Source organism: Prinia subflava, chromosome Z (assembly GCF_021018805.1).
Source record: "Prinia subflava isolate CZ2003 ecotype Zambia chromosome Z, Cam_Psub_1.2, whole genome shotgun sequence".
In the NCBI taxonomy this organism is placed as follows: Eukaryota; Metazoa; Chordata; class Aves; order Passeriformes; family Cisticolidae; genus Prinia; species Prinia subflava.
Genome location: NC_086283.1, coordinates 102,559,238 through 102,571,710, shown reverse-complemented (window position 1 = coordinate 102,571,710; position 12,473 = coordinate 102,559,238). Strand labels below are relative to the sequence as shown.

At 41.4% G+C, this 12,473-nt stretch overlaps 1 protein-coding gene across 5 annotated transcripts in view; it reads left to right on the top strand.

Moving 5' to 3' along the window:
- The window catches only part of DYM (dymeclin), a 209,298-nt gene that overhangs the window by 89,776 nt on the left and 107,049 nt on the right, over window positions 1-12,473 (top strand). For all 5 annotated transcript variants that reach the window (XM_063422109.1, XM_063422108.1, XM_063422105.1 and 2 more), the window contains 2 exons: window positions 3,696-3,809; window positions 5,103-5,197. In XM_063422109.1, the coding sequence (XP_063278179.1) occupies window positions 3,696-3,809; window positions 5,103-5,197 (209 nt within the window). The remainder of the gene's footprint in view (window positions 1-3,695; window positions 3,810-5,102; window positions 5,198-12,473) is intronic.

Below are 12,473 nucleotides of genomic sequence, written 5' to 3'. Positions count from 1 at the left end.
GATCACGTTATCAGCTGAGACGGGCAGGGACGAGCTGCAGCCTGTGCAGCTCCCGTGGGACAGGACGGAGCTCCCGGGGTGTTTGTGCTGCTGCTGGGCTGGAGCTGACACCACACAGAACTGTTTGGAAAAGCCCTGCAGGGCCACTGGGCCCAACCATTCGCCCAAGGCCACAGTGACCCATGTCCCCAAGTGCCACATCCACACCTTGGGGAAAATGAGTGGGAGCCCTGATGTGACAGCAGCTGGGAGAAATGTGAAACAGGCTGAGACGGGCTGTACGTGGAACATGGGATGGTGCAGTGGGGGAGAGGAACAAGAGTTAAACAAGAAGTGGGTAAGGTTTTTGGGTGCTGAGAAGAGATATGAGTAAACAGGCAGGATAGGAACGAAGTGACAAAAAGCTGGAGAAGGTCAAGTCAAGCTTCTTTTTGATGAGAGACTGGGATGGGCAGGGTAGGATAAAGGAGAGTGGCCTCACCCTGACAGAAGGCAGGGTTAGATGAGATAATGGAAAGAAATTCTTCCCTGTGAGAGTGCTGAGTCCCTGGCACAGGGTGCCCAGAGCAGCTGTGGCTGCCCCTGCATCCCTGGCAGTGCCCAAGGCCAGGCTGGACAGGGCTGGGAGCAGCCTGGGGCAGTGGAAGGTGGGTTGAGCTTTAAAGTCCTTCTAACATAAACCATTCTGTGGTGCTAGGATGATAAGGTGTGGGTGGGGGGAGTGAAAAGAGGTGAAAGAAAGAACTGAGAAGGAATGGGGTCTGGGAGGGCGAGGAGGTGGGAATAAGCTACAAGGAGGGAAAACAGGAAGGGTGATGGCCTCAGAGATCCATGGGTGTGTGAGAAAGATGTGTCTGAAGATGTTGGAGGGCTCAAGGTACTACTTGAAACTACTTAACTTGTCCCAGTCCCATTCCTCTTGTCCCACTGGGAGGGAGCACATGATGGAATCTGCTCTCAGTTCCAGCACAGAGTGAATCGTGAACTTGCACTTTGGTTGGTGAAGTGCAGGAACAGCACCAAAGAGGGTGGGAGGAAACATGGAGATTGTTTTAGCTGTGGGAGGAGGTTGCTTTGCTATTTCACTCATAACTCAGAGACTACAAAAAGTAACTTATTAGACATTTAATCAGTTAAGTTGATGGTTTTTTGGCCAGGATAAGTGTATTTTGTCCAAGAAGGAGAAAAAAACCCCAACCTAAACTCTTGGGTATAGTTTGAGAGCAAATTGAGTAAAATTCTTTCTTTTCAATAATCATCAGGAAATACATCCCTTTATGTACAATTGGTTTCAATTTACATTGTGTGTCGTGTTAAAACATAGTATTTTATACTATCCATTTTCATAGCTGTATTTTGTTTTTTAAAAAGTCTGTTAAAATTTCAATAAGCATTTAAATGTCAGGAAGTGAAATGTGCAACCACAACTTATCCCTGCTATATTTACGTATTACTGAGAGTAACCATTATTTAATGATCATATACTGTGTTCTTCAAATAACAGAATGTTTTTCTTCTGGAAGGTTCCAGGGCTGAGCTGGAGATATTTGAGCTTGAAATTCTTGTTAAAATGGTTAATTTATTACTTTATATAAAATCTTCTCTTGAGAACAGGTATATTCACATAGTCATAAATAAGCTGTTATTAAGAAATTACAATTAAGGCAACCGGGATGAATGTCTACACTTACTTCAGCATTTTGCATTTATGAAGTAACCCATGAACTTGTTATATCTTACCATATGTTTATACTTAGCAGCCTTGGGATGATCAAGTTCTCCACTAGCACAGTATCTTCTTGCAGTGAAGTTCATATGTGTGATTCATTAATTATTTACCTCAACAGCTTTTGAAATTGTTAGATGCCTTTTTTTGTGAAAATATGTGTTGATTTTGCTTTGTCTTTCAGGCATTTCATGTTAAACATCTATGTTGTTCATCCCATCTAGTTGTCCTTGTTTACTAAAACTCCTTGGATGACTTGTTTTCATTTATACCATCATCACTTTGTCTTAAAATAGTATTAGTGACTTGTAACCAGAAATTATACTGGTTTCCTCATCCACTCACTGCCTGCTATTTGTGGAAAAATTTCTTGTAGTGATTTCTTATTTCCTACTCGTTCCTCAGCCTGGACCATTCTCCCCTTAAATACCTCTCAAGTTTCTCTGTCTCCCACCTGTTCTGATTTTTTGATCCTTTTAGCAAATCTGCTTACCATCAACCATGACACCTCAGCCGCTACCTGGGGATGTTTTGCCACCTTTGCCATGAAATATTGTTTTTCCCATCTATGGGTTACAGTCAGTGGCTTCATTTTAGCTTCCTTGTGGGAAATAGGAAGGTGCTGACAGAGAGCCAGGTACTGTCCAGCATGTGATATTGGAGGTGCTTTCAAAAAATTATTTTTAACTTTATGTCAAGAATCTGAATTTTTATTTTGTCTCTTCATATATAATCAAAAATTATTTGTATACCTCAGACTTTATCAGCTTACCTATGAATCATAATGAAGGTGCTTTTTCAAATGTCTCTTGTACTGTGAAAGAGCTTCCAAAGGTACAGACTCACAGAATGGTTTGGGTTGGAAGAGACCTCAAAGTTCATCTCGGGGTTCCACCCCCTGGACAAGGACACCAATCCCAGGCTGCTCCCAGCCCTGTCCAGCCTGGCCTTGGACAATTCCAGGGATTCCAAATCCTGGGCACCCTGTGCCAGGGCCTCCCACCCTCACAGCCAGGAATTCCTTCCCAATATCCCACCTAACCCTGCCCACTGGCAGTGGGAAGGCATTCCCCATTCTCTCCATTCCCCATTCCTGTCTCTCCAGCTCTCCCAAGTCTCTCTCGTCTCTCTCAAGTTACACAGAGCAATAGCTTTGTGTGCACTTGTCCTTGTTAAACATATTTATGTTTTGGCCAAGAATAACCCTGAATTTACAGAGGATATTTTCCATGTTTTTAGTTCCTGTTGAGTAATTTTTACCAGTCCTTCAAGGCAGGGTGTTGGGTGCACGTTTCCTCCATGTAGGTTGGGTGACTACAGGGAAAGAGCAGATTGATTATCCTTCTGCAATGAACTTGGAAATGGTGGTTAGCTTCATCCACCCTGATAGTGGAGGGCAGTGAAAGGAACAGTGCTCTTAATCCAGCTGATGACTTTCTCTGAGTGTTATGGGAAGAGACTTCATACTTTTCAAGGGAAATGCTTCAGTGTGAAGCCCACACGCTGTTGATCTGCCCCCAACCTTCAGTGTGTGTGCTCTTGCCCATCAGTCAGAGCTCCTGTGTCAGGGAAAATGGGAAGGCATTGGCAGAATTAGTCGGGTGTCTTGTGTGTAAATGGAGACTTTATAAAGTGTAAAGGGTAAGATCAAATAAGTATATGAGTGTGGTGGCATAGGGCATAGAAATTAGCTAATTGCTAAATGTAATCATCTTTCTGCACTTTCTACATACTTCCATAAGTTGATGAGATCTGCTAGGTGACAGTTCTGCAGAGGCCTGACTTAGTATTATTTTGTAAATTTTGTATTAATTAAGCTTTGGAGTACAAAAATTAAATCATACTTCAGACTGGAAACTAATTTTCATGTCTTAAGGAATGTGAGAGTCCAGACATCTTCCTATGTTCTCATTCAGACCTAGGTGCTGAAGAGCCTTGTTCTTTTATTTTTTATTTTTTATTTTTGCAGATACTGAAAAATATCACTTGGTATGCTGAGCGTGTCCTAACAGAGATCTCACTTGGGAGTCTTCTGATACTGGTTGTGATAAGAACCATCCAGTACAACATGACACGGACAAGGGTAAGAGTCACACGGAGCACTTGTGAATTCCTGACCTCAGCAGCTTGAATTCAGCTTCAAACGGGATGGAATTTTATTAATTCTATTGCAACCAGTTGGATTTGCAGGAGGGAAGAAAATAGATCAGCTGTGTTAAGTGATTGTGAACTTGTAACACAATTTCTGTGTTGCCTTCCAGTTCAGTGAGTATGGTTCTCTAAAGACCTTTGTTCAGGCATCAAGCTCATCTTCAGTTGAGAAGAAAGAATTCCTTAGTTTCATGAGGAGAAATGATTCCTTACAGGCTGTTTGCCTCTCTGAATGATTTAAAAGTGGGAATTTCAGGTCTATTTATTGTTAGTTTTTTTAGGAAGTACAGTAGGACTGGGCCAGAAGACCTTTTTTGAGCTCTGGTAAAGCAAAACGGCTTTAACGTCAGAGCCTTACAGCCTAGATTGATTTTGTGCATTTTTCAAGCATTTCTTTTTTTACCTTTTTTTGCAAACACAAACATAGTAATACACACTTCTGATTATGTTCAATAATTAAAGGCAAAGAATTTTTTACATTAAACAGTAGCCAAAATATTAAATATATTTTAAACTGGAAAAATTAAGGATTTTACTTTTATGATGAAAAGAATTGGAAGGAACAAGAATGAGGCATATATTTGAAGTATTTAGAATTTAGTATTTAGAAATTTAGAAATTAGTTATGTAAATGAATATTTTAGACTTGAATAGGGATATTATTCGCTATTGGATTGGTAAGTGGACAAGTTTAATTCTTTGAGAACTCTTGGCTTTGAATAGACCATGAGCAAAATGCTTATCTGGTCAAATGGTTTCAGGGATCCTGAAATGAGGACCAGTGCTCTAAAGTATGGTGTGGTTGTAGTGGGATATATGGAATGGTGTGAAAGAGTCAAAAGGGAGATGAGTTATGAAGTAGAAAGTTTTAGGATAAGACTACCAGAGGGAGAAAGAACAAGGTAAAGAGGATTAAAATATCTTTGTGTATATGTTACAGCTGTGGTGCAATTGCAAATAAACACTGAAAGACAAACACAAACACGTCTATACATATATGTATATAGACTCTGAAATCTGTGTGAAATCACTCTTTAATAAGCCTTATGTTTTAAGAAAACATGTTCAAACACCGCCAAGAATATACACTTTGCATTTCTGCCTTTGGTTTTAAAACAACATATATTACTCAGTCTTGTGAACAATTCCTGCAGGAAGTGTCAGTGCATATCCAACAAACGTTTTGATGTGTAGGTTTTTTTATCTTTCCTCTTCTTTCTGACAGGACAAATACCTCCACACAAATTGTCTGGCAGCCTTAGCAAACATGTCGGCGCAGTTCCGCTCGCTTCATCAGTATGCTGCTCAGAGGATCATCAGGTAAATATGAGGACTCTGCTGGAAAATCAGCTTTACTGAAACTGGGGAGGAGAGAAACCTGAATTTTGTATGCTTTAGTAGTGCAGAAACTTTAATTGTATATGGCTTAGAAGATACCAATGAACTAAACAACAGAAATGATAACTGAGTAACTAAATAATCCCAGAATAAATCTTACTGCTCTATATTTGAACCTGCTCTGAATGGACAGAAAAAGTACTACTTTCTCTGTCTGAGGAACTTCTGCCTTTTGATCCTCTTAACAGAACAGCTCAATAGCTGCCCTCAAACCAGAAAGTTTTCAGGGATTTGTGTGTTACAAATTCAGTCATGTATTCAGTTATTGTAAAAATGCACTGAGTAGTGGTTCTGAAGTACTATACAGCATGGATTTTCAGCTTATTTCTTCCTGCATATTTGGCAAAAGGTCTGTTTTTTAAATCATGCATAATTAAATGATCATTTTGTGGCAATACCCTGCAAATACAGGCAATAAAGCCTGGATCTATGCTTTTCAAACGATGAAGTTTATTATCCTGTATAGTAGTCAGTAGGCAGTTTCTACTCTGGTTCTAAAACAAGGCCAGCACTTTGAAGAAGCAGACATTGAAGCTGGTCCTTCCTGTTGTGTTTCTGTGCTGCAGAGCACATTGTGGAGGCAGGTAACCCTGGAAGGAGCCAGGCATCCTTCTCATCTTGGCAGCCAGCCTTGCTCCACGCTCCAAGGGAAGCCGGGAAGGTCCTCTTTAATGTGATCCGGAATAAATTGTTACAGGGCTTGTCAGGTACAGACTGCGTGCCAAAAATAATAATTGTGTACCTGTACACTCTGTCAAGGACTGGGTTAACATGACATACAGCTTGTTCTTAAGGATTTAATTCTCTCCAAGACACTTCTCCTTTGAAAATGGTTGATGGTGAATGTAGGACAGGTTACCAGAATGAATGCATTGTGTTGGTGCCTTTCACCTGCCTGAGTCTTGCCCTCTTTTCATACCCTTGGCAGAAGTAAAGAGGGTTCAGAGTTTGAAATGGAGCTATTTTCCCCTTACTTGCCACAGACATTGTCTTAAATATTTGCTGTGCTCATTTTTCAAACCGTAGACATGAAGTCTGAATTTTAGCAACTGTTTGAAATGAATGTTCTGAAATCAGAGGTCCTGGTGTGGTGTGAGATACACTTCTCTGACTCTCAAAAACTTGGTCTGGTCCTTACTGGGGTACTTCATTTGCCACTTCAGAGCTTGTTCCTAGAATCCTGATTTTGTTCTGTTTTATCCTACATCTCTTTCTGCAACCCAAAGTGAGATATGTTCTTCTGGTTATATTTGGGGGCAGGAAGCAGTTATCTTACTACTCTCAGTAAGAGACACCCAAGAATTTCTCTTTCGCTCATTTCATGCAGCATTTTATTAGGATCTTTTAAAGTTTGGGAGCCTTATTCCTCATGTCTCTCGACCTGCATAGTTACCACATGGCTTTAACATTGCTGCTTGATTTTTAGCTGTGATATTCTCATTGGAGGCAGACAGACTTGTTCTGCTGCTCGACACTGATGTGTGTGGAAGGAAGACAAAGGGGTGAATGGCAGAAAACAGGGAAAGGAAATTCTGTCAGAGTGCAAGATCATCGAGTCCCCATCCCTGGAGGTGTTTAAAATCCATGTGGCACCTGGGGACATGGGTCAGTGGTGGCCTTGGGCAGTGCTGGGGGAATGGTTGGACTCAATGGTCTTCAAGAGGTTTTCCAACCTAAGTGGTTCTGTAATTCTATCTTATGATGCTATAAGTTAGTGTGAGACCTCAGTGCATTTGGAGAATTGTAGGCATGTTAGTCTGGTGCGACAGCAGAGAGAGGGATGCTGGCTGTCCCAGCCATTGGTGCCAGCAGGGTTGGAGCTGTTTTATTCTGCCTGGAAGTAATCTGAGGGTTGGTAGAGAGAATGGTCATACTTAACAACTGCAGAAGCAAAAAAAAAAAAAAAAGAAAAAGGCAATGAGATCTGTATTATGTATGCTATGACATTCTTACATAGTCCAAAGGTATTCGATGCTGTTGCTTTTAAGCTTCTGTCTTGTTGTAGCCAGGCACTCCATATTATTCTGAGATTGTAATGAAGGAGGTGACTCTGGATTTGAAACAGAACCAGCAAAACAAGAGGAGTATTAGGGAAAGAGGATCTTGTTCTGGAGTTAGAGAACTGTACATCTGGACAATAGGCAAAAATGACCACCAAGACTGGAATTCAGTTTGTCGCTGTGATAATGATTACTTGTAAAATCAAAAGACACTACTTTAAAAATGTATTAAAATCTGTTGTAAAGTGTCCTGTGGGACTAGGTCATGGGCTGGCTGGCTGGAAGAGCCAGTTCCAGGAGCAGCCAATCTCCTATTAGAGGTTACTGCATTTTCTTCTAAGGAACTTTACAGCCCTGGGTTCCTTGGCAGGTTTAATCACGGTCGAGGAAGTATTTTAACCTGATTTCCTCTCAAAATGCACTAGATTTGCTATGAAGTTTGAGTTACCAGGAAAAGCAGTACAACTACATGTATTTCCTAAGGGGCTGGTGTTTGAGTCATGTATGGTCCTTCCTTTTTCTTCCTTAGAAAGTCTGTTATCCACAATTACTGAATTTAGCCAGCAGTGCTGGACTCAGCTTTGTTCCATGATGGCAAAGCAGAATATGTGTATTTCTACTCCTATTCTGCTTTACCATCAGAGTGCAAGCATCTTAATGAGAAAGTGTTTTCTGCAAAGGAAAAACAAAATAGTACTTTATATTACATGAAGTATTTCAGGGTGTAGGTTTCTAAATTAAGTAGCTCTGAAACACTTACAATCTGCTTAGCAATACAACTGAATAGACAGTCATAATTTAAACCTCACCAGATGCTCTAATGACTCCTTCCGTAATGTGAGAATTAATTCCATTTCCATGCAGGCTTTTTCCTAATCCTATTCTGAGCAGAGACAGCCAATTGTTTTAAATTCTGAAGACTATTTTCTGTGAAAGAATGAGCTGGGAATATTCAATGTAGTGCACTTAAGAGCTCAGTAAAATACAACTTCATAATGCTGGGTAATTTGTATCACATTCCAGCAAAGCATGAAAATCGTCAGATTTGTGTAAATCTATCACAAGCAGCTGCTGGAAGTTAAAAATAGAAGTTATAAATGTTTCCTAGTAATATCCAGGGTTCACTTAGTGTTGGCTGTCCTCTGTTGTAGATTGCTCTGACTTTGAAATCCTTGCTTTCTCTGATCCCTGTATGGGCCATCCACTGAAGAGTTGGACTCAATGATCCTTGTGGGTCCCTTGCAGCTCAGAATATTCTGTGATTCTGACATTCTCTGTGCACTGCTGCCATGGGTTTGTGTTTAGTTACTCACAGCTCTTTTATCAGCAGATTGCTGAGGGTGGTACTGCTCTGCACTGTGGAGTATTGCCGTTTGTAGTATCTTAAAATCATATTTAAATGTACCTGCATAGTAGTGCAGGTATTCAGTTTGTCACTTAGCACTGCAAGTCAGTTGGTATTAATTCCTTTAAACTATTTGGAAACAGTTTTTGTTCCTGATATGTGGCTTTTCTGCAGCTTGCCTGACTGCTGCAGTATATGGAACATTTGGAGGGTCTTCCTTGGATCAGGTGTGTTCTGGCATCTCCTCTGCATCTCATTCTGATAAAATTAGTGACAGGAAGAGGACTGATCACTTCAGGCAAATGCTTTTCTTATATCTTCATGTGTTGGAATGTTTGCTGTTTCCTAAGCAGGGATATGCCACTAGAGGTTGCCATGCACCTCACTGATTAGACGTGGACTTTTAACATTAAATTACTTCATGGGGCTGGAAACACCATCCAATTTTCCTTTTTTTCTGCATTATCACCGGAGCTGCTCATGTGCAGGGGTGGGTGAGACACTAAGAACTCTGTTGGTTGGACTTTTGTAATTTCTTCAGTAGTCACAGAGGTTTCAGTGAGATTCAGGGAATGACATGAGGAAAGAGGTGCCAATTTTCTTGGTGCTGGTGGGAGTCAAGTGGAATTAGAGAAGACTGTGTGCTTTAAAGGGGTGCAGAGCAGAGACCTGTGCATGCTATGGGATGCAGCAGGTTGTACTTGAATGTCATCACAGCCGTGCTCTAACTGCTTGGAGAGCAAAGCTGGAGACCTATGTACGTTGTTTTTCTGCTTTTCTTAAATAACTTGTAGCCTTAAACATCAGTGCTTGTAAACTTGGACTGCACTGCTGTAGTTCCTCACATCTGAGAGGAGGATGAAGACCTGAGTTCCCTTTTTCACTCTTCAGAAAAGTCTTCATCTTTTTGTAGGGTTGATTATGCTTCCTAAGCTACTGTGAAAATTGCTATCCTTGATGATTTGTGGTGCTGTATTTGAGAAGTCTCAGCTCCCCAAACAAAACCATTTATTTGCTTTATGGTTTTCTGTGTTAGTAATTTAATTTCTTTAGTATGGTTTCCTCTTACAGAAGTCTGATGGGATTTTCCTGGGTAAAAATGTTTATGACTGTTGTTTAGGAAAAAGAGTACAGGATGTTACTTTAAACTGTGCCTTTTAAGCCCCATTTATGTTGAACTAAAAATTGTCTTTAAGTTGTAATGTGTAAGTTTCCACAGGAACATTGTATTGCTACTGCAATGTATTTCATACAATCCCAGAATAGTTTTTGTGGGAATGGGCCCTAAATCCCACCTCATTCCACCTCCCATTCCGTGGACAGGGACACCTTCCACTAGATTGGGTTGCTCGAAACCTTGTCCAATGTTTTCCTTAAAGTAACTGTAAATAAAATTTTCCCTTATACTCAGTACAACCCTGCCCTCTGGCATTCCCTGGCAGCCATTCCCTGGGTGCTGTCCCTGCAGGCCTTGTCCCCAGGGCCTGTGCAGCTCTCCTGGAGCCCCTGGAGGCCCTGGCAGGGCTGGCAGCTCTCCCTGGAGCCTTCTCTTGTGCAGGGCAGAGCCCCAGGTGTGCCAGGCTGGCTGCAGAGCAGAGGGGCTCCAGCCCTGGCAGCAGCTCCGTGCCCTCCTCTGCCCTGGCTGCAGCAGCTCCACGTCCTTGTGCTGCTGGAGGCAGGGCTGGAGCAGCTCTGCAGGTGGGGTCTCACCTGGCACAGGGGCAGAATCCCCTCCCCTGCTGCCCCGCTGGGGGCTCAGCCCAGGGCACGGGGGGCTCAGGCTGGGGCAGGTCCAGCTCTCACCCCCAGCACCTCCAGGTCCTTCTTCTCAGACCTGCTCTTCGTCAAGTCTCTGCTCAGAAAAATTTATGTGAATCCCTGTGTTTCAATAAAGAAAAAAAAATGCTTATAGAGCAGTAAGACGTGTGTGATCTGACCTGTGTATTAGAGGCCACAATGAACTGAAAAATCTGAAATTGTATGTGTGTAAATGTGATGAAATTAAAATTTACCAATTGCTTAATAATGTCATTTAGCAATGCCAATAATGAGATGTAACTGCTGATTCAAAATTCTCTAGGCTGCTCACATAGGAAGATAAACAAATATGTCTCCCACACAACTTTAGACCCTGTGAGCATTCTGTTTTCCTGCCTTTTTTTCTTTGATGTCCGCAGTGTTTTTGGGAAGCTATTTAGCAAAGAGCTTCCTCTTTCATTGGAAAATAGCAGTGGGGTAGCTGGAGGAAAGAACTAGTGAGATGGAGTTCTTAAAATCAAAGGCAGTTCTTAAGGGGAAAAACTTTGAATCATAATCCTGATTGCATGAATGCTTCAGACTTGCTCGCTTTCTAATTTACTTCTCATTTGGAAATGTGGGGAGAGAACTGAAGTGTTTCTTCTCATACAGGAATTGTGATTTTTAAATTGTAAGATTTGAGCTAAGTTGGCATTTCAGACTTCAACTGAGATGTCTAAATTGAACAAATAGAATTAGGTGAATACAGTATGCATTAGTTTTGTTAAGCTCATCTTTCCAGCATCTTTCCCCTTACAGCAGGTTAATGAATGAGTGTAAATTGGAGCAATTTTTCAGATAAAGAACTTCCTAAAATTGTTCCAGATTTGTGAGTTGAAGCCCTTTGACACTAGGAAACCTTATTTTTAAAAACTCTTCAATTTCAGGAATGTCAGCTTTCAGTAAAGAAAAAGCAAGATAACACTAGCAAGATGTTCAGTGATGGATTTGTAACCTGTACATTTAGTAACACATAACATGAAAACTGGTTCCACCCTCCTTTATTCCTTCTGCATTGGTGCTGTGGGAGCACAGGTTTATGTTGCTGGGAGCTGCACAGCCCTGGGGATGTTTGAAGCACACAGGTTTGCATCACACCGTGCACGCCAGGAGCCTGGGCTTGGATAGCCTGTCATGGCACTGCAGGAACGATCAGTAGACAATGTTTCTGCAATTAGGGTTCAAATCTTCATCTCTTAATTGGGCCATTCAATTAAACCTCAGTTTACTGATCTCTTAATCATAGCAGAGAAGTGTTCACAATGGCAGGCCCCAGAGAAAAGAAACTGCTCCTGCTCCCACGGCAGCAGACACTGAGAGACTTCACAGGTTAAATTATAACATAATAAATGATGAAGCCTCTTGGAATTAGTGCCCTGTGGCCAGAGCTGTTACATACTGAACCCTCTAAGCATCAGCTTTGTACTGCTCAGTAGTGAACACTCTGAGCACCGGCTTTCCTATTCCCTTTTTTAACCAAAAGAAAAGAAGAAAGGAAGGCATGCAGGGTAATGAACAGTTTTACTAAAGCAGTGAAATCTGCCTCTGCAAATAACGTGAGGGGAATAGTCAAAAATCCCTGGTTTCTGATAGTGAAACTCAAGTACCTCCAGTCTGAGCTATTCAAGAATAAAAGATAAATTTTTTGTCCTCCTTTGAACCACGTATGGGTTGTGCTGAAAAGAAATTATTTCAATGATAGTTACCACAACAGTATGACTGTTTTTGTATTTTGTACATTTTCTACATGTGATTTTTAGCCTCAGGCTTATGTTAATTTCACTGTCAATGCAGGAAGCCCCACAGCCCTACTCTCCAATTCCATGCTTTGGGGGAACCTGTTGATGAAAATGGTGGCTTTTAGTAATTCCTGTCCCTGATTATTTTCATGCAGACATCGTGTCACTGAGGTGAACAGGCAAAGAGCATCTTTCTCTGGATATGGCTTCAGGTTATTTATCTGCAGCTTAACCAGCTTGTTTAATTTTCTGTGTTTTGCTTTAAAGTAGTAGCTGATGACCTGTTCACCCACAAACTTATGTTGCCATACAATACT